Source organism: Coregonus lavaretus (genome assembly GCF_964263955.1).
Source record: "Coregonus lavaretus genome assembly, contig: HAP1_SCAFFOLD_1879, whole genome shotgun sequence".
In the NCBI taxonomy this organism is placed as follows: Eukaryota; Metazoa; Chordata; class Actinopteri; order Salmoniformes; family Salmonidae; genus Coregonus; species Coregonus lavaretus.
This window is the reverse complement of record NW_028165949.1, coordinates 25,041-48,080: the sequence shown is the minus strand read 5'-3', so window position 1 is coordinate 48,080 and position 23,040 is coordinate 25,041. Positions and strand designations below refer to the sequence as shown.

The 23,040-nt window shown below is 40.7% G+C and overlaps 1 protein-coding gene across 2 annotated transcripts; it reads right to left on the bottom strand.

The window, feature by feature from the left end:
- Positions 1-541: 541 nt before the first annotated feature.
- Positions 542-18,904, bottom strand: LOC311115266 (fibroblast growth factor 13-like). Of its 2 annotated transcripts, XM_084190460.1 has the most exons (6): positions 18,828-18,904; positions 18,303-18,485; positions 5,651-5,761; positions 5,349-5,452; positions 4,006-4,204; positions 542-3,613 (listed from the first exon to the last, which is right to left on the bottom strand). In XM_084190460.1, exons 2-6 carry the CDS (start codon positions 18,358-18,360, stop codon positions 3,471-3,473), a joined length of 615 nt encoding a protein of 204 aa, XP_084046586.1. In that variant the 5' UTR covers positions 18,361-18,485; positions 18,828-18,904; the 3' UTR covers positions 542-3,470. The 2 variants fall into 2 exon arrangements, with proteins under 2 accessions (XP_084046586.1, XP_084046587.1); XM_084190461.1 differs by lacking the exons at positions 18,303-18,485; positions 18,828-18,904 and adding an exon at positions 7,648-7,855.
- Positions 18,905-23,040: the final 4,136 nt, after the last annotated feature.

The following is a 23,040-nucleotide window of genomic DNA, read 5'->3' as shown; positions in this document are numbered from 1 at the left end:
TTCTCCACCCTCACTGCACTGAAGGGCTCTCCCCACGTGTACTGCATTTCTTTCTTTCTATGGCGAATAGACATGCTCTACCAATTTCTTTCAGTCTGCACAATTTCTCCTGCACCTTCTCTTTCTCGGTTTGTGGGAACTCACATTTATAATGCTGTTTGTACTGAGGTCTATGCCATCTCAAGCAGAGCTCTAGAGTTGTGCTCCACTCCGGCGTGATTGGCTCACTCTCCTGCTGAGATGGCCTTGGATTTCAACATGTGAGGCATTACCATCAATGTTAATGGCCTTTCAGTTTTAGCACCACACGAAGATGGGTTTATCAGTTCCCTAAGGATTCATTGAAGATGATCTAGCTAGCCCATCCATAATAGATGGATGGACATTTTACACCCAGGATATTGTAGTCTCAGTATTAGTACTGATGACAGCAGTTTAACCCTTTCATAGCTGGGGTGGGGCCACTAGTATCAACAAGCAGAAGACAGGGACAGCCTAAGCACTTGACAAAAATCGTATTTCCTTATAAACATTTTATTCAGTGCATTTTCATTAGAACAACAAATAACATACTGGAAGAAGTTACCAGATGAAAAGTGTATCTGTGCTCTGGATCATTCACTTGTAGACTGGTACAGACTGGAGCACAGGGTCAAAAACAGGTTGATAATAAGCACTGTAGACCTACAGTAGTACATCATGCTGCTATTTCCCAGAGGTCCACAGTCTCCCATGCAATAATATTGTCAATAAATCAATAAATCAAACCAAATGATAGACATCAGCATCTATACTGAACAAAAATATAAACGCAACATGTAAAGTGTTGGTCTCATGTTTCGTGAGCTGAAATAGAAGATCCCTGAAATGTTCCATACGCACAAAAAGCTTATTTCTCTCAAATGTTGTTCAAAAATGTGTTTACATCCCTGTTAGTGAGCATTTCTCCTTTGCCAAGATAATCCATCCACCTGACAGGTGTGGCATATTAAGAAGCTGATTTAACAGCATGATCATTACACAGGTGCACCTTGTGCTGGGGACAATAAAAGGCCACTAAAATGTGCAGTTTTGTCACACAACACAATGCCACATATGTCTCAAGTTTTGAGGGAGCATGCAATTGGCATGCTGACTGCAGGAATGTCCACCAGAGCTGTTGCCAGAGAATTTAATGTTCATTTCTCTAAAATAAGCCGCCTCGAACGTTGTTTTAGAGAATTTGGCAGTAAGTCCAACTGGCCTCACACCAGCCCAGGACCTCCACATCCGGCTTCTTCACCTGCGGGATCATCTGTGACCAGCCACCCGGACAGATTATGAAAATGTGGGTTTGCAAAACCGAAGAACTTCTGCACAAACTGTCAGAAACCATATCAGGGAAGCTCATCTGCGTGCATATGGCAGACAGCATGTATGGCGTTGTGTGGGCGAGCGGTTTGCTGATATCAACGTTGTGAACAGAGTGCCTCATGGTGGCGGTGGGGTTATGGTATGGGCAGGCATAAACTATGGACAATGAACACAATTGCATTTCATCGATGGCAATTTGAATGCACAGAGATACCGTGATGAGATCCTGAGGCCCATTGTCGTGCCATTCATATGCCACCATCACCTCATGTTTCAGCATGATAATGCATGGCCCCATGTCGAAAGGATCTGTACACAATTCCTGGAAGCTGAAAATCAGCCTACTCACTAGACATGTCACCCATTGAGCATGTTTGGTTTGCTCTGGATCGACGTGTACGACAGCGTGTTCCAGTTCCCACCAATATCCAGCAACTTTGCACTACCATTAAAGGGGAGTGGGACAGCATTCCACAGGCCACAATAAACAGCCTGATCAACTCTATACGAAGGAGATGTGTTGCCCTGCATGAGGCAAATGGTGGTCACACCAGATACTGGCTGGTTTTCTGATCCACGCCCCTACCTTTTTTTTTTTAAGGTATCTGTGACCAACTGATGCATATCTGAATTCCCAGTCATGTGAAATCCATAGATCAGGGCCTAATTAATTTATTTCAATTGATTGATTTCCTTATATGAACTGTAACTCAGTAAAATCTTAGAAATTGTTGCAGGTTGTGTTTATATTTTTGTTCAGTGTATTTGGCCTCAGGGAAGGAAAAAACTATGCAGGAGAATACATACAATCATTTTATCTGGAAGAGCCCTCAATTTCACTAATAATCCCCACTTGATTGTACATTACAAAATCAAGGATTATGTTATTATCCTTCCACATACACGCACGCAAGCACTTAATACACATACACGCAAACAAATGACTAAACAGATCTAAATACAATATGAAAGTACATTTATGGTTTGTTATGTCATCTAGAATGTAAAAGGAGCCTACTAATGACTGTAAAAGGGTTGATGTAAGTATTTAAACAACAAGATCTCACAAACAGAGGTCTCTAATTAGGCTTCAGATGTAATAAATGAAGATGGAAACGGACTCTTTAAACACTATAGAGAAACAGAGAGGGTCTGTCAAAACAAGTCGCTATAAACCACACATTGGTCGTGTCCGATTACCCGTAGCCTACTCATAGTCTACTTGCGTTCTAAAGAAAGTTTTATTAGTATTTGACATTTCGAAAATGTTATATGCTTTAAATGCCACGATGTCATAATCATTTCAACTTTTCATCTAGTACGAATTCGCTGCATGCTATTGAGAAAGAGAATCTTTCAGACCCACATGTGTTTGGCAACAGCTGATAATCAGATAAGGGGAAGAATTGTACAAAAATTTATGAATGGTGGATTACAACGCAACTGTGCATTAGATGATGCATTCTCAGTATGGGTGAGCCTAGTATGTTGATATGTGTTGCTTACTGTATACATTTTTAAAAACAGTATGTTCTAAATAGTATGTAGTACGATTAGTACACAGTTTTTCAGACTTCTTTGTCTTGAGCAAAACCAGAGAAACACGTTTGAGTCTTTGGTACACAGGAACAAATGAACGCAATTGGTATCACTTGCAAGCAATGTATATGGCAGATAGTCAGACCGAGGCAGAAGGCTTGCAGATATGTACACTTTTCTTGGACTCAAACACAAAGAAATTGCTTTTTTAGGAGGCATGGAAGCAACAGATCACAGACCACATAATTACTGGCCAGTAACTCTCCCTCTCAAGACCCTTGGAGAGATATACATGTGTAATACACTACATATGCTCAAGAATAATCCAAGAAAGAATATAAACTCCAGACCAGCAAAACGGTTTAGGCTTTTTGTATCGAAGTTCATAGCAAAGTTGACCCGCAGAAGCTCATGGATTTATTTAATTGATGATGTCATAGTCTGTCACAGTGGTTTCAGTACACACTAAGCTAAGTAAATGTCCTTCCTCTCCACCTGTTCAGTTTGATGAGGATCAGTTGAGTCTGCTTACTGTAAGACTGTGAGAGCCGCCCTCTGCCCGAGGCTGATCCCCACAGCTATGTGGACTGCTCGTTCTGGCTCAGCGGCTTCCCTCCTCCGTTCAGCAGGGCCGATGCACTGCGGCTCTTAGTGGGAGTACCGCTGCCAGAGCGGGAGAACTCTGTCAGATCATGGAGAGACGGTTCTCTGTACATGGCAACTGGAAGACAAAGAGGCAGAGAGGGGATCAAGTTTGGTAAAGATAAAGTCTGGTTGTCTGTATTATGCACAGTGTTGGGGAGTAGTAATTACATTTAGCTGTAGCTTGGTGGTAGTTTAGTTAAGTAAACTATATGTTTCTTAAGGGTAGTTTTAGAGTATCTTAACTTCTTCTAGTGTGAAGTAATTGGTAGCTTGGTAAACGATATTTTCAGAGTAGCTTCCCCAACACTGATTATGCAGAGGTCATGCCTTTGACAAACATTATTCTGTAAAACGCAACAATATACTAGGGTGAGTCTTTCTAACGAGACACTTTAGGGTTCCCCCAACAGACTTCAACACAGATACACAAAGACAAACACAAAGCCTCTCAGAAAAAGGACCACTCACCTTTTAGTGGTTTAGGGATGAAGTGGGCCGCTGGTTTATTCTTCTTCACGTGGTTGCCCTTCATGATGACCCCCTCTTTATTGAGGCCAAGGTACCAGGCCCTGCCCGACTGCTGCTGTCTGTAGATCATGGAGGAGTAGGTCACGTAGTAGTTCTCAAACACTGACTCCTTGAACTTACACTCTGGGGTGAAGTGTTCCTAAAGAGGGAGACAGCGAAGAGAGAAAGACAGGAGTGTAAATGTGAGACAATATAAAGAGAGAAGAAACAGAGATGGACAGACAGAGAGAAAGAAAGAAATAGCCACTTAATTTCAGCCATTTCACTATCACCTAGGTCCTAGGCTCTCCATTCATATCAAATGCCCAAAGTGGAGTAAATTAAGACAGAAGGGATGGAACAACTAACTGGACTGAAACACTAATGGAATTGGTCAAAAGCGGCACAGAAGACTGAGCTAAAAGGCAGTTCGGACCAATTCCATTTCTATGCTTGGGAACCTTTTACGTGCACAGCTTACAAGTCAGGATAAGCCAGCCACACAGTGCCCGGCAGCAAATCTACAATAAGAGATCCCCTACCACTGGTCACTTTCAGAACTCAGTTGCGAAAACCTCAGTTAACTGATGAGCTGAATTGAACTCGCTTGCCATACTGTGTGAACATGCCTAGGATGGGAATCTTTGATTTTTGGAGCCACCATGAGCCATCCATCACTCCCACAGCTTGCACAGATTGTGGATGAGAGCTGATTTTAAACTGCACAGTATGAAAACACTGATTCATTCAATTGCCAGACAAAGATCAATATTTTCATTGGCAATGATCGATACAAAACCACATTCTGGCAAGAGATATCCAGTGACACCAATGTTCATGGTGACCACACAAACACACCCAATCACACACACACACAAACGGCTAGGCTAGGCTTTAGGCAATTTAAATAAACAGAATTAATCTAAATAGTGTTTGAAATTCAGTCCATGCTGTATTTTTCCATGCAGATTGCTAAATAACCTTACCAGAGCTAAAACAATAACAACTTGAGAGGATTAACATTAGCATTTCCATACTCATGTGTCTCGCCCAGAATACAAACCAGCCCTCTCAATAAGATGCCCCCCAGGTTACCAATGGGGACATAAACACACCAACAAATGGAACCAACTTGGGTTTTCAAACCAACAAATGATGCTTAAATATTATTAACATGGCAGTTAAGGTGACCTTCAATGTAATCAACTAGCTCAGTAACACAGGTAATTACTATACTGTGATATACAACCTGCGTTTAGCATGTAGGAGACCCAATGTTGTGGTGGAGAAGGAAGGAGACTCACAGAGGTATACAGGAAGCCGTCGTTGTTCATGGCCAGGTAGAGTTTGGTCTGAACCCCCTGGATGGCCACAACTCGCAGCCCAACAGGAATGAGGTTGAACACAGCTGCAATGTGGAATACAATAGAGAGAGGGTGCGTAGTATACTGTAACATTATACTCACTATGTAATAGTGAAAATACAGCTACAGGAAACGTTGAGCAAAAAAGTCAAGGCTACATTTCTTCTTGAATTCTATATAACAATCATCTCAAATCTGAATGAATTAAAGGCAAAAACACAGTCAAATGCACATAGTCCTACCATAGCTGTTGTCCTCATCCTCGGTTCCATCGATGGTTCCATCAGCTTGCATTTGAAGGTAGAATCCTGTGCGGCTGTACAGCCTCGTCACTATCCCCTTGAGCTGGGGCTCTGTGGAGACGACAGGGCAGAACGTGAGAACGGGGAAGAGAGGAGGGGAGGAGAGATTGGACATATGCCAAGTCTATAGTCCAACGCTACTAGTTTGCCACTGCTTCACAGTCAGTAGTAAACTATCCGGGGAACCTCAGGCATCCCATAGACATCACACTATGGCACAAACCCAGACAGTGTGATGGGTACCTGGGATAGTGGTGGCCGGCCGTGCAAGAAAAAGCTAATTCATAGATTCAAAACAGGTGCTCTATCTGTCTGGATACGGGACAATGTAGTTTGAATTGCATTCTTGTTTAGATGATAATATCATGCACAACAGAAGCATGGCAGTGTGAAGGTGTTGCGCACTTATCCAATAATGGCACTGAATGTATTGCTGGTGTCTTAAGTGTTAGAGTGAGGTAATGAATTGATGAGTGCATGGACTTTCAGAATCACCAGAGTTTGATGGAATAAATAGTCAAATAAGGTATTTTTATGCTATAATATCACCATTTGGACAGAGGTGTCATTGCTCCAAGATCTTCACATTTAAAGTGGGATAGGATAGAAGTGGTGCTGTTTGTGTTCGTGGTGATGATCGGTGGTGTAGTGGAGGGTATACGCAGGTATACGCTGTATACCGACTTATTTTTCAGTGGGCATTGTGTATACTCACTTCTTAATCCCCACGATGCATATCAAAGTAGTGTGGTGGAGGTATACGCCATATCAATTAATAAAGTTGATGGAACAGATCAGAATGTTTAGCTTAAAATGTTGATCAACTATTATTTCTTCACATTTTAGGTGCAGAAATGTGCACACAGTGGTAGGCCTATGTGCAAATGTTCCAAAATGCAATTTGTGGATAAATACCATTCTAAAATGCACACTGCACATGTGAGCAGAAATTTTGAAAGAGGGAAGATCTAAAGATGCAACAACTATCATGGGTCACTAATATGACTAGAATAATGCCTTTGGCTGCTAGACAATGAAATAAAGTTGTAAGAAAAGCAATTGAACAGGAGAACGCATATGAGTAAGTCTTTATAAAACAATTGCCTCCACGTTTCTATGGTGGGATTTTGGCTATAGGCTACTTTGAAGCAAGGTAAGACATGCCTCACAATATGAAGTAAAATGTCCAGGTTTCAAACAATTAAGGAACAGGAAAAATATAGGGATGCTAATGATAGGCATAACCGTCTTCTGGTAGATGGAAAGGCTTTCCCAAAAACCTTCTCAATTAAATGTTAACTAGCTACAAAGTAGCCTATGCCTACCTGGCAGAATGATATCATGATTATTTGCATCAATCCATTGGCATCTCATGTGCTACAGAAACACCACTAACCAAACAACAGTGCTAGGTGCCTGCACACTTGAATTAAAGGGTAACTACACTTAAACATCTAAAAGTCTTAGATTGCTCCCAAACCTCAAAAGTGGTCTCCTGATGTGGTTTAAGCATTGTTATCGACTTAGAACATCCAATTTTGTTGCCGTCTATTAAAAAAAGTGTGACTTTGAGACCAAAAACCTATAGAAAATGGGAAAAAAACGAAACCTGTAATTTCTGACTCAGTTGACAGCCTAATTTTTCTGTTTCAATAGTAGGCCTACTATTATCCTACATGCACAGTACAGCTTGGGTTGGCCTGACTGTGAAAGATCAATATGGGATTTATCATTTTAGGTAATTCAGAGTGTATGTCACTGTTTCTCATTGAATTTTTCACACAGGGCACCTTTCCTTCGCCAGGCTGACTGTTTGGGAAATTATTGGCAAAATTAAAGTATACCCACTTCTCCAGGCACCACTACACCGCTGATGATGATGATGGTGATGATGACAGTTTTTGTGTTAAGTCGAAAGATCACACTCAAGAGCACACCTGGTCGCCTTATTCTCTTCCGTTTCTTAGAGCCAAAGAGTTTGACGCGTGAGAACACGTTCAGCTTGCTCGGTTTCTCACAGGGTCCCCTGTCCCCTGCTTTGCAATTATCCGGACTGCTTGCGCAGCGGCAGGCATTCGCCTTCTCCCGCTCCCTCGCCTGCCTCTTCTGCCGAATGAGGGAGCTGGCGATCGCCGCGGCCATAGCCAGTTTGGCGGCTTGGTGATGACAAAACGTCCCAGGAGAAAATTCTATCTCCTCCACTCACCATACAATGAATATTATCCAATGAAGTCTTAGCAGTATTGTTTTTAAGTAAACCATATAATCCATGATAGCCTTCAAGTGTGTAATAAAATCATTATAGTAGCCTACACATTTTAATTGTCAAAGCTGGAAAATAAGATTTTGGTGCGCCTTCAGCTGTGAATCAACAGCTAGTCCCTCCAATTTATACATTCGATTTGTTGTTGATCACTGCAGCTTCTCCTGCATGCACACAATGGCTGTGATTTGTCCGCTCTCCGTGAGAAAAATGCAGTCCTCAAAATGTTTTTCAATCAATGAAACAACTCTTGTCATAGTTGTGTGTGCCATTGATGCAGCAACCACAAGCAATCCTCTCCTCCGGGTTGGAGCCAATGCCACGTACAGTATGGTTTACGGGAAAGAGAACCTGTTAGAGCCATGTGGTATAAAAATCATATATGTTATGCTGTGAGGGGATAGGGAGCGAGAGAGAGCAAGAGAGAGAGAGAGAGAGAGTCTTGCCTCATTTTGGTGCAGAGGTTCCCCTATTACTGTTCTCCTAGCAGCAGGATATTATGCTGGCAGCAAGATCACAGATGTCTTTTTTTCAAAATAAGAGTCCCCCTGCAAAGACATGCTAAACTTTGGGAATATATTTTTAGCATTCTAGTGCAGTACAATTGTTTTTCACAGCATTGCATAATTTGACGTACATTTATTTGTAATATTGTTTTATTTATACCAACATTTCTTTAGAAGGTTTACACCAATACTGGTATGTTGAAAGCTATTGTGTAGACTATATTTAAAGAAATACACTTTAATAAAATACAAATATATGTAGTTGGAATTGAAATTACTTAATAGAGTCTGCTAAACTTAAATTGGTCTGGGCAATGGGTTTAATACAGAGTGCTGGTGACTCCTTACTCCACCCACTCCATTCACTGCAATGCAATACACTGTATATGAATTACATTTTGGTTTATAGAGAAAAAATATTATATGTGCCGAAGTAAAAGTGGGGTTAAGAATACTCAGTAGGGCCTGTAGAACCTATATATGGTGTCATTTCATGGGGGACTGTGGTCTAAATACCCAGCAGCACATTTGTCTAGTTTTCAAAAACAATAACAGAGGCAAGATCATTTTACAATTTATATTATGATGATTATCTATCAAGGTCAGCAAAGGTATTTTCTGAGTTTACATGAGATAATCAACAATGACAGTTGAAAGATCAAAAATTCTGAGAAGCACTGCAATTTATTTAATAAAATGTGTCAGTTAATTCACGGTCTAACACACTAGTGTAATTCACGGTCTAACACATTCATTCATTTCAGTCCCCAATTTCATAAACTGTTTCAGGTAAAAATGCATGATTCGTTTCAATCACTCATTGAATAAAGTCATTAAATTAGTGATGGGCACCGATACGGAAAATCTATATCGACATCAGTTGCATTTTTCGATTCGATATTGATATATCGGTTTGTAGAATAATACATTGCAACTGTGTTGAATGTTCACTTTTCTGTGAAGTCCAGACAACTGCTTGCGGATTTCCCACTGGGCCAGGTTTGTTATGGTGGCATAAACCTACCTAACTAGTTTTAAATACAATCGGAAGCCCATCCACTGTCGATGGCCCATCAGCAGGCAACTAAGTATGCTAAGGAGCCTGTTTTATTTTTAACGTTAGTTTTTTAAAGAATGCTAAGCAGCCTGTGAGAAGGTCTGTGAGAGGGCATTGAGCATGCAGGAACAGTTATGTAAGCTTTTTTACAGAACAGTGAAGAATAAACCAATATCACGATATGCCTTGCTCATATTGATATCAAACAATATCGATATCATATCGAGTTATCAAAATTGGTGCCCACCACTACATTAAATAAATAACAAATATACAGTAACAGTCAAAGGTTTGGACACACCTATTCATTCAAGGGTTTCTCTTAATTTATTTCTATTTTCTACATTGTAGAATAATAGTGAAGAGATCAAAACTATGAAATGACACATATGGAATCATGTAGTAACCAAAAAAATGTGTATTTTATATTTTTCTTCAAAGTAGCCACCCTTTGCCTTGATGACAGCTTTACACACTCTTGACATTCTCTCAACCAGCTTCACCTGGAATGCTTTTCCAACAGTCTTGAAGGAGTTCCCACATATGCTGAGCAGTTGTTGGCTGCTTTTCCTTCACTCTGCGTTCCAACTCATCCCAAACCATCTCAATTGGGTTGAGGTCAGGTGATTGTGGAGGCCAGGTCATCTGATGCAGCATTCCATCACTCTCCTTCTTGGTCAAATAGCCCTTACACAGCCTGGAGTTGTGTTGGGTCATTGTCCTGTTGAAAAACAAATGATAGTCCCACTAAGCGCAAACCAGATGGGATGGCGTATCGCTGCAGAATGCTGTGGTATCCATGCTGGTTAAGTGGGCCTTGAATACTAAATAAACCACCGACAGTGTCACCAGCAAAGCACCCCCACACCATCACACCTCCTCCTCTATGCTTCACTGTGGAAACCACACATGCAGAGATCATCCGTTCACCTACTTCGCATCTCACAAAGACACGGCAGTTGGAACCAAAAATCTCAAATTTGGACTCCAGACCAAAGGACACATTTCCACCGGTCTAATGTCCATTGCTCGTGTTTCTTGGCCCAAGCAAGTCTCTTCTTCTTATTGGTGTCCTTTAGTAGTGGTTTCTTTGCAGCCTGATTCACGCAGTTGATGTTGAGATGTGTCTGTTACTTGAACTCTGTGAAGCATTTATTTGGGATGCAAATTCTGAGGCTGGTAACTGTAATGAACGTATCCTCTGCAGCAGATGTAACTCTGGGTTCTTCCTTTCCTGTGGCAGTTTCCTGTGGCATTTGAAGAAACTTTCAAAGTTCTTGAAATTTTCCAGATTGACTGACCTTTATGTCTTAAAGTAATGATGGACTGTCATTTCTCTTTGCTTATTTAAGCTGTTCTTGCCATAATATGGACTTGGTCTTTTACCAAATAGGGCTATCTTCTGTATACCACCCCTACCTTGTCATAACACAACTGATTGGCTCAAACGCATTAAGGAAATAAATTCCAGGCACATCTGTTAATTGAAATGCATTCCAAGTGACTACCTCATGAAGCTGGTTGAAAGAATGCCAAGAGTGTGCAAAGCTGTCATCAAGGCAAAAGGTGGCTACTTTTGAGAATCTTAAATATAAAATATGTTTTGATTTGTTTAACACTTTTTTGGTTACTACATGATTCCATATGTGTTATTTCATAGTTTGGTGTCTTCACTATTATTCTACAATGTAGAAAATAGTAAAAATAAAGAAAACCCCTTGAATGAGTAGGTGTGACTGGTACTGTATATTTAAATATAATTTCATTATTAAAGGGCAATTCCGACACTTTTCAACCTCATACAGTATGCAGGAATGTAAGGGAACCCCTTTACAAACATAAAATGGCATATAATGGCTTAGAAGTCTATCCTTTGTTATGGCAAATTTTAATTTTAATCACCCTGGCATTAAATATACTGTAAATGGTGAATGTTATGGACTGTGACATTGATGTCTTCATGGCTGAATGAAAATGATGTTGAAACTGGTGGGGTTTTATTTTGAAGGTTTCCTCATTACCATATGAAAGTGACGTCATAATTTGTGCTGCTGGCAGAATACTAGTGGGGCCATTACTCCTTTCACCTCCCTAACTCTGCGGTATGAATTGCGCAATAGGAAGGAGTCTTGTCCCAATTCATTAGGAGAAACAGGTAACTGAATATCAGCATCTGACAGGCAAGGCATGAGACGCTGATCCAAAAACAATTCAAGAAAACGTTGCATCATATAAATCCAGGGATATATATAGATAGCACTGATGTCGCATATGTCCTCATCGCAAAAAATAATCAGGAGAGGGAGGTGTACCCAGATGAGTGTTTTCTGCTAAGACTAACTTGTTTGCGGCAGATCATGCCTCATTCAGCTCCCTGTAGCCTCTCCAAAAGGGATGTGGACATGTGAGGTGAATCTGCATAACATACTTTCCAAAAGGTTCATTAAATTGGTGCTTTCCGAAGCGTCGAGAACATAAGCTGAAATGTCGTCGGATTCAAGAAAGACTATGGTGTGGGACTTCATCTTGAGGTAACATCTGTCTAACGTCAAAGCCAATGCCACTCAGGTTACAACCGCATCCGTCATCAGATTGAAATGCATTTAAGTTTAGTCTAGCGCCATATATCCTTTCATGTTGATGAAAGTTAGAGGATCAATGAGTGGCGCCTCCTAGTTTTATTTGGATTAATAATTAAAGAATAACCAATAATATTATTCGATTGAGATTTAATTAGATTTAATGTGAAATAAAATATCCACGTAGGCAAGTATAACTTTCCCCTACTATAACTTTCTTTGTATTTGGATGAATTATTTCCATAAAATTATTTCCATAAAATGTGATTATCTGTTTACTTTCCTCTGGTGCCCTCTCTCTAAGGCCCTTTACACAGATCATTTCTTCAATTGCGTCACATGCAGTTCATAGAGAATCACTCACACTTAGAATGACCTAATTCTTGCCTTCTCCTATCAACAGTAAAATAACAACCTCACCCATAACAACAACAACAGTTAAACTGTGAAAAGATACATTTTTTAACATAAAATATCGCAGGAAAGCAACAAAATGTAACTTCAGCACCTTGGGCAGGGAGCGTTATTTATAACTTCAGCACCTTGGACAGTGAGTGTCACTTATGACTTCAGTTCTTTGAACAGGGAGCTTCACTTAACTTTAGCACCTTGAACAGTAATAATATAATAATATGCCATTTAGCAGACTACTTACAGTCATGCGTGCACACATTTTTATTTTTTTGTGTATGGGTGGTCCCGTGGATCGAACCCACTACCCTGGCGTTACAAGCGCCGTGCTCTACCAGTTGAGCTACAGAGAACCACAACAGCGCAAACGTACAGTACTATTTCTATGAAAAACATATTAAATTATATTTGACAGGGAATTTCACTACATTAGCACCATGAACAAAAACATCACAATATCAGCACCATGGACAGGGACGGTTACCTCTAAGATCAGCACCATGGACAGGGACCGTTACCTCTGAGCTCAGCTCCATGGACAGCGACCGTTACCTCTGAGCTCAGCACCATGGACAGGGACCTCTACTCTAAGATCAGCACCATGGACAGGGACCGTTACCTCTGAGCTCAGCACCATGGACAGGGACCGTTACCTCTGAGCTCAGCACCATGGACAGGGACCGTTACCTCTGAGCTCAGCACCATGGACAGGGACCGTTACCTCTAAGATCAGCACCACGGACAGCACTCACACTCACAACAGTCACTCCAGGAGAGGAAAAACTACTTCATTTTACATTTTAGTCATTTAGCAGACGCTCTTATCCAGAGCGACTTACAGTTAGTCACATTATGCATTATTGCCCCACAGTGGCAAGAAGTGACATCCCAAAAAACACAAACTATACAACAGTCACGAAAACGATGCACACGCTTCATGCAGGTGTAGATGTGTCAAACTACGGTATGCGAACAGGAGCATTAGGCTATGTAGACTCAGTACAAAAAGGTGCTATATAGAACCTAAAATGGTTCTTCGGCTGTCCCCATAGGAGAACCCTTTGAAGAACACATTTAGGTTCCAGGTAAAACCCTTTTGGTTCCACATATAACCTTTTTGGGTTCCATGAAGTACCCTTTCCACAGAGGGTTCTACATGGAACCCAAAAGGGTTCTCCCATGGGGACAGCCGAAGAACCCTTTTGGAACCCTTTTTGCTAAGAGTGTAGGCTAGGCCTAATATTTGATTGAATTGAATGGGAAAAGCATTATACTTTTTTGTTAAATCGGAGCCTCCTCCCATCAAAAACTCATTATTTTCTATTTTAGTTAAAAAACACAAAAGGTTAGTCTATATTTTAATAATAAAACGTATTTAAATGAGCGTACCTGATGCTGATCTCCGGAGAGGGAAAGTCATGCTTCACTTCGCGGAGCCAAGGAAGAGTCCTTTGTTAACGTTTCAGCACTTCCCGGATATGCACAGTGAAAGGGGACAGGCCTTTCCGAAGTTTAAACCGACAAATTCTCAAAGGCATTCCATCCATTAAATATGTGCACGTGGTTGTGATAGGAGATCATTATAGGGCATTAGTGGAAGGCCATTATTATGACTTTCGAAATGCTCATTAATGATTTATCCAAAGGTTTCGCTGATCGGGCAAAAACGTGCAATACTGGGCCACTGTAGCCTACGCTGATGTGCAGGAAGGTAAGGGAACGCCTTTACAAACATAAAATTGCATATAATGGCTTAGAAGTCTATCCTTTGTTATGGCAAATGTTCATTTTATTCACCCTGGCATTAAATTTACTGTAAATGGTGAATGTTATGGACTGTGACATTGACGTCTTCATGGCTGAATTGATCTAAACATCAAATGGATCGCAGGTATCCATTACATAGCCTACAACTCTCCCACAACAGGCGAGGAAAGAAAGGGGAAACCAAGCAATCCACCACCCTTAAAGATGGATTCTGCAGTAGGCGGAAACAGTGTCACTGTCCGCCCCACAGCAGTTGTTATCTTTTTTGTTTTGTTGATGAAGCAGAGGTGGGGAGCGCTGGGGATCGTTGAGCATCATGGCAAAAAAAATGTGCAGTACATATGCTTCTGTTCTATCGCGCATGTTCATTGTTTGCAGTAACTTCTTTGTTGTTGTAATATCGCAAACGAATGTGGCAGTTTCACCATTAAGGATTCCAGCTTTAAAGATTTGACTAGCAACTAATTTAATCTAGAAGTAATAAGGAAGTCTTATTAGGCCGACAGCTCTGGACAATGATATTAACATGCTCTTTCTTCCTGTTAAGACCCAGATGGTCGTCATCGTGGTGAATAATAGACGGTTTTGCATTAGAGAAATTATCAAACGAAAAGGAGCTTTCAAGAATTAGAATTAGTCATAATGTGCAGGGAGTAGGCTATATAATATTTAAACTACAATCTGTAAGATGTAGTCATATTATGACCCTGTCTATCATTAGGTAACTCTATTATATAGTCTAACTGACCAAAACATAAACATTTCCACAGTCATTGGGGAAAACTTCAAGGTAGACACAATAGCCAGCTTCCAGAAACCATTTCCCATCATCTCTATCATTAAACCATGGTTTAACTTCATCTCAGGGCAGGGGCATTCTTTTCCAATCCAATTATTTAGTCTACAGATTGTATTTGCAAGTTAGGCTATAAGGACACCAGAATACCAGGTATGCCCTCTTATGTGCAGTATTATCAACTGGTGGTAACTTCTCTCTGTTGAGTTGTCACTCTTTACACCTGAACATTCTCCACTAGATGGAGCAAAATATAAGTAAAATAGGAGTGAGTGAGGCTCCAGGAGCCGTATTCATAAAGTGTCTCAGAGTATGAGTACTGATCTAGGACCAGTTTTGCCTTTTTGATGAAGATTATATGGACAGGGGGAATCTGATCCTAGAAGAGCACTACTACTCTGAGACGCTTTATGTACAAGGGACCAGAGCTCTGCACAACTACATAAAATGTGGTCCAAGACATCATCACCTACTACTTCTCCCATAAAGGAAAAAAACAATCAAGGTTTACTGTGGTGCATCCAAGCACCATTGACACACATTGAACATGTAGAAGAGAGACACAGTTTGACTCAATTGTGAATGCAGGCTGAGGGTAGGGGGTTCCACTGCTGTGAAAAAGCACATCATAATTCTGGTGAATGACATCAACATGCCATTCAAAGGACAACTGAATTCAAGCAAAACCCAAAGACCTATATCAAAAAGCCAAAACCGGTGCAAACATTACATTTTCATGGACAAACCTTCAGGAGAGATTTCTCTTCCCATTCTGATGGCTTGCTTCAATCGACAGCAGAAGACTATTATTATTATGGCAGGGGGACTCAATAATCACCACATCCACAGATTGGCTAGAATCCTGCCGTAACATAAAATAATCCAGGGTACTTAAGGCGCCATCTTGCACTGTGGTTATAATATATCCTACCATAAAATCTGTTAGATTGTGCATCACCAATACACATACTGTAAACACACAGTAAGAAATGGACACAAATAACCCTCTCTCACCAGAGACAGCAGAATATCCTGCAAGATAAAGGAAGAACACCAATATCCATTATCTTTTGCCTGAGCATCTTTCTTCTGGAGGGAATGCACACCATTTGGCCTGGAACATTGGGACAAGGCACTGCCAGTACTCAGGAGGAGTGAGTTTGCTGCCAAGACACATGTCGATGGGCTCCTGTCATGTGAAAGCCTGTGGTGAAGGAGATTGGACAGAGGGTTTTTGGTGTAAATGCTGGGTGGGGTTGGGTGGCCCAAAATGGAATTTAAATGTCCTCAATAAAAGCCTTTTTGATACCTCTACTTTTTCCATACAAAATTTGCTTTGTCTTTTGGATAAATGATCAGTTGGCATAAATGAATAAGATGAAACTGTATCAATCAGAATGAAATAAATATGCATGTAGTTAAGTTACATTATCTCCAGCTTCCTACACTTTAATACTGATGATAAGCTGTCAGGATAGATATGTTAGTGTCCACACATGATCAGTGGGCGGTGGGAGACAGCAGTCTTGCAGCCCTAGGGTCTGCTGTGGCTATGGGCAGAGATAGACCTCCATCTGCCGAATAACAATCTACAATAAGGTGGTTTACACTGTCACAATTAACTTAGGACAAAAAACAGTCACTTTGGTTCATGTCTAAAGCATAGAACAGGGCTTTAAAGCTACAATTCATGTGGAACAAAAATATAAAAACATTTGTTTATACAAATGCCTGATACAGAACACAAAACACCCCTTTGACAGTCTGTCTGGAAAGTCCAATATAGATGTTGAACTGAAACATTACCAAAGATCCCCACCTTTACTTTCCTCTAAGGAAAAGGCAATTGAAAGTTCCATCATTTCAACTTATAAATCCTTATGTTATCAACCGTTCTGTTGCTTTATCTGCACTTTATTTAACCTCCCTAATTCACATGATTTAATCAACTTTTAATTACTTTGTGTCTACAGTCTACACTAACATTTCAAGATCCTCTGGGGTCCTTAGAAATTGGCTAAATGACATATAACCTTCTACCAGAGAGAAAGAGAGAGAGAGAGAGAGAGAGAGAGAGAGATGTTTTGATTTAACCTTACTCTGAGTAGCTACAATTACCTGGAGTCTTTGAGGTGCCCGCCTAGGCTACTATTTAGTAATTCTAGTCATGTGAATGCTATGAATGAACCATTGTTTTTCTAATGTATGAATATTATGTTATTATGAGAGCTCATGGTCTAAACCCTGTTAGGTCTACTCCCTGTAGAGGTTTACTCAATGAATTATATATACACTAGATGACTGCTAGGGGGCGCTGTGTTGAAGCAACCGTGCCTCCATCTTGGCACTCCCCCACGTTGTAAAAATATTTTGGAAGCTAATAGAAATGCATTTTTTAATGTCTACATTCGTTTTTGCTACCTTTATTCTATTACAGACAACTTAATGCATACTTAAAAATTATATTATGTGAGCTAAACTTAAAAATACAACAAAAAAATATATATACACAAATATATTCCTTATAGTATATTTTTTAGAGATTACTAATTTTACTGTCCCTACTACAACAAAAAATACTTAAATACATGAACTGGGGAGTGCCAACATGGCCGACCGGTGACTTCAAAGCCTCTCCATGGCCAATACATAGAATCAGCAATCCAGGGTTTATATACATAATTTGGTCTACTCTCTGTAGTGAAAGCAGTGAGAGCTCGCGGTCTAATCCCTCTTTTGTCTCCATGGCAATACTATTTTCCCAGCTTCCATTGCGGCGTTTCCCGCGGAGATTCTGTTCATGACATAAAGATTTGTCCAGAATGCGCACCTCGCAGTGAACCACCATAACCTCTCCATTACGCACTACAGTGGCCATAACAGACTGGGTGTCTGTCTCTCGTTTCTCGCCTCTATGATCATATTCTCAATACTGCTAAAAAATCCATGCACACTGCATATTCTGCTTAACCTACACTATTTTATTTTTATCCAGTCGTTTCCCCTTATTATTTGCATATCGTATCGACTGTGTCTAGGTAGCCTTGATAATTGTCAAACCCGTTGTGATATTATATTGATGAGGTGCACTGAATTCGTTTAGTTAAAAGATAATCAACTGACATTATGTTAAACCCCTACATTACAGTGAAAGTGACATAGAGCATTCCTAAAGGCTATACATTCTGTCATTTAGGTAGGCTGATCACTCACCTCTGGTTGCATGTTCCTTTTCCTCTTTTGCCACTTGTTTTCCCGTTTTCGCACTCATAGAGCCGTCTTCGTAAATCGCACAATGAAACTTCAACCAGCAGAACAATGCCACACTGGTTCTCCTTCGAATTACAAGAATCAGTAAAGCGGTTTCAGATTTTTTTTAAATCATCAGCTGGGGCTCTGTGGAACAAAAACACAAAGGATAAGCTACTTTACCGTAGGCTACTGGTCGTTTAGCCAGGGAGTCTGCTGACTTGATTTATTGAGAGTGGTAATATGTAAAACACAATTTACCATGTGAATTCAGTGTCCAATAAAACATGTCATCTTAACAAGATATTTTCAGCATTGTTGTGAGCCACATAAAACAGTTCCATACCCAGACCACTCCGCCACGTTTTTGCAAACAAAGCAAAACTGCCATAACAGAGACATACACACATTGATATACATTATAATAATTTAAAGGTGTGAAATTGATGGCAGGTGATACAAAATTGCAAGTGAACGGAGGTATCTTACCAAGATTGAGGAACCTCCCTCCTAGTCCGACCACAAGAACAGACAACACTGCTGCCACACAACCACACAGGTCCGCGCCTGCGAGTCTCTGGAAGAACACTATGGGGGACTCAATATTCCAAGGAGCCAACTTCACAGTGCAAGTGTCAAGTTGTTTTAAGAGGTTTCATTGAACCAAACAGTCAAAATGAATAAAGCTACATTTAAATCATCTGAAAAGCATTAAATTACTCCCTGTATTTGTATTATTACTCCCAATGCATGCAGTAGCCTCTTCCAAATAGGAATTCATTAACGCATGACAGCCTAATCATCACATCATCGTCATCATCGTGATCAGAATCATCATTGTCATCATCATCATCTGTCATACTTCTTCTTCTTAGGTTGTTGTGACTATGACGACTATGAATGCTTATATAATCAAAAGTAATAGTGGTAGGCCTACGTAGAACATTTTATTCTCCTAGTCTTGGCTTTCTTTCCTGTCATGATAATTATGACTTTCTGAGGTCCATTTAGTTCTTATACTAACGAACTAATCAAGACTGACTGGCTCAAAACTAAAGCCTACAATATTTAGGGCAGAGTAGATTGATGGAGGTTTTTAAATCTGTTATAAATCTATGCTGGCGTGCTGTTGACAACCAGCTGCTTCTGGACAATGTACTTTTTTTTAGGAGATCTGAGTTATTTTATTGTGTTTGTTTGACAGGACAGATGTAAGTACAGATAGGGAGACAGATATAGAGAGGGTTACATAAAGTGGTTAAGGGCACAGACAGTCTGCGGAGGAGGCATATGTGATCCAGAGTCGGGACCTTAGACCACCAGACTTCAGCACATTGATACAATTTCTCTATTAGATTATTGTATATAAATTCCTGTAGGATAGAATCCAAAATCTGATTGGATTTTTCTATTGGATTCTAATCGTATTCTAATTTGGATCCTTGTATTGGAATCCTATAGTATCCTATCGGATTTCATTGTTTTGATTTTGTAAGTGGATCATTCCATGTCATTTCAGCAAGCCATGACATCCACCATCTCAGATTGTTCGGAAATCGTTTCTGCAGTTAGAAACAGATAAGATAAGCTTTCCAGAAGCATTTTTATGTTGAAATATAATTTGATCTCTGAGACATTAAGTTAATTGATTGCTCCCAAATTGGACATTTTAATTGATAGGATTCATATAATATTCAATAATTATAGTACCTAACATCCGATTTGGGCCAAACTTTTTTCTAACATTGAGTAAGACACAAGGAATCCAAAGAAGTGGTCAAAAGCCATCCAAGGACCACCCACACACCACGTCAATCCCACCCCAACAATGAGTAAATAGTATCAGTTCTGTATGTTTGACAGGTAGTATGGTGCTGCGGCTCGGAGTATTGTTTCTTCATCCTATGCAATATATTTTCAGTGAATTTGGTGATAGGGTGTTTTCCCCTGTTTAGAGAAATATGCCATTGAAGTTGTTGGGTTTATGTCCCATTCTACATCCTGATATTACCAGCTTCTGACCACTAGATGGTGCTGTTCCTGCTATTAGGTGATCCCCCCCCCCCCCCCCCCCCCCCCCCAAGTCATCTATAAGTAACATCATTGAGTTACACAATACCTTTTTAGATACTTTAGGATGATTTGGACAGTGAAAATGCTAATATACTGTAGGTACCATTGACTTGCATTGGATTTGTGGTACAAATGCTAAAACGTTACCATTTGAAACAGTGGCTAGGTAAACAAAACCAACGCATGGGTTGCTGTCATACCAGAGGGGTATCCTATGAAGCAAGCTAAATCTACTCAGGGTTTTCTGAAGCTAACCAGCTTCAGATAGCTTCGCATTCCAGCTCAAACTTCATCTGTATATTGCTCATCCTCCTGTGCTAACTCTAGCAGGCTTGTAACTGCACTTGCATGTCGCAGACAGCTAATCGAACGCCAAACTCTTCATTGAGACAATGCTGAAACAGCAATCCACGGGCGAGTCAGTGCCACTATTTCATTGGTACCGAAATCAAAATGAAAGAAAAGTTATCTTGCAAATTCAGCAGGCCATGGTGTGAAATAGGCTTTTAGAAGTACCATCTTTATTTTGTTACTTATTGTTAATGCCGACTTTGGTGTGCTTATCAATTAACAACCACAATCACCTTTTTTCCCCACTCCTATCGATACAATAATGTTATTTAGTCATACAAAATGCACTGACCAGCTGGCTAAGGTAACCTGTCTAAATTATTATCGCCCCGTAGCACTCACATCTGTAGCCATGAAATGCTTTGAAAGGTTGGTCATGGTTCATGGCAACAACACATCCTCCACGCTGACCCTCAACACGGGGGCCCCTCAGGGGTGTGTGCTTAGTCCCCTCCTGTACTCCCTGTTCACCCACGTCTGCGTGGCCGCACATGACTCCAACACCATCATTAAGTTAGCAGACGACACAACGGTGGTAGGCCTGATCACCGACGACAATGAGACAGCCTACAGGGAGGAGGTCAGAGACCTGGCAGTGTGGTGCCAGGACAACAACCTCATCATCAGCAAGACAAAGGAGCTGATCGTGAACTACAAGAAACGGAGGGCCGAGCACGCCCACATCTACATCGACAGGGCTGTAGTGGAGCAGGTCGAGAGCTTCAAGTTCCTCGATGTCCTCATCACTAAGGTATTATCATGGTCCACACACATCAACACAGTTGTGAAGAGGGCACGACAACGCCTCTTCCCCCTCAGGAGGCTGAAAAGATTTGGCATGGGTACCAATGCACCAAGTCTGGAACCAACAGGACCCTGAGAAGCTTCTACCCTCAAGCCATAAGACTGCTAAATAGTTAGTTAAATAGTTAACCTATAGCTACCCGAACTATCTGCATGGACCGTTTCTGATAACTCTTTTGACTCATCACATATGCTGCTGGTCCTGTTGCCTAGTCACTTTATCCCTACCCACAGCATACTGTATGTACATATCTACCTCAATTACCTCGTTGTGATGACATGATGTTGAAGGAGTCAGGCGCAGGAGGGTAAATCACAGAATAACAGGCTTTATTCCGCAAACCACAGAGTTACGCAGTAACGTGTCAAAACACTCCAGTGCACAAAACAGGCGCTACTGGAAAATACAAGGCACATGGGAAATATCCCGGCGATACAAAATACAAGGAGATCCACCGAGCTTCAGTACTCTCCACAATAAACAATCACACACAAAGACAAGGGGGCAGAGGGAATACTTATACAGGTACTGATGAGGGACTATGAACCAGGTTTGTGTAATCAACAAGACTAAACAAATGGAATGATGAGATGAGGAGTGACAGTGGCTAGAAGGCCGGTGATGACGAACGCCGAAGCCTGACCAAACAAGGAGAGGAGGCAGCCTCGGAGGAATTCGTGACACTCGTACCCTGCACATCAACTCGGTCATTGTCATTTCTAAGCTACAGTTATTAATGTGTGAACAAGTGTATCATCATTGCTTGAATACAGGTACTGTCAATGTCCATGGGGAGATGACAGCATTGTCTGTGATAAATCGTACATTCTGTTAGCTGTGTAAAACGATATAATGGTTAAGGACATTGTAATTCAATAAGTAGGCCTAATGCTTTTGTTGTACATTTTATAAATATTCCAAATAGTTTTCATGTCCTATGTTTTGTCCTGATGCCTTCACACTGCCTGTGATGCTGGTAGTATCACGCTCACATTGTGACCTTACGTGTGACCTGTTTTAGAGGCCTAGTGCCCTGTTCATTCCCTTATCCTCCAAAGGTCACTAAAGGTCAGATGGGGAAAACAGCAGGACAGCCAGATATAGGAAAATACACATAATTAGTGAGACAGAACTTCATCAGCTTTGCCAGCTATGCAAATACTATGCCACTTAGCGCTATACTGACATACCCACCTCGCCCTCATTTGGATACACAATCATTGTTTTTGTGACACAGACTAGAATTTACAACAGGCATTTTTAACCTTTATCAAGCGTGGAAATAACCTTATGGTTAAAGAACCACTATTCAGCGGTCTTGTACTTCAAACACAGGGTTGACAAAAGTCAGGCAGCAACTGTCAATATTTGTTGTGTTGCCCAAGTTTGGACAACATTTGTATTAAATTAGTAAACATTTATGAACAATTACATTTAAATCAGCAAAATATATAGACAAATATATTTAATAAT

Excerpts from the sequence above, each read along its gene's own strand:
- LOC311115266 (XM_084190461.1), bottom strand. The coding sequence starts at position 7,852 with ATGGCCGCGGCGATCGCCAGCTCCCTCATTCGGCAGAAGAGGCAGGCG. Across the intron at positions 5,453-5,650 it reads GGATGAGGACAACAGCTATG|CTGTGTTCAACCTCATTCCT; the intron begins GTAGGACTATGT and ends TCCACATTGCAG. Across the intron at positions 3,614-4,005 it reads CATCCCTAAACCACTAAAAG|TTGCCATGTACAGAGAACCG; the intron begins GTGAGTGGTCCT and ends TTTGTCTTCCAG.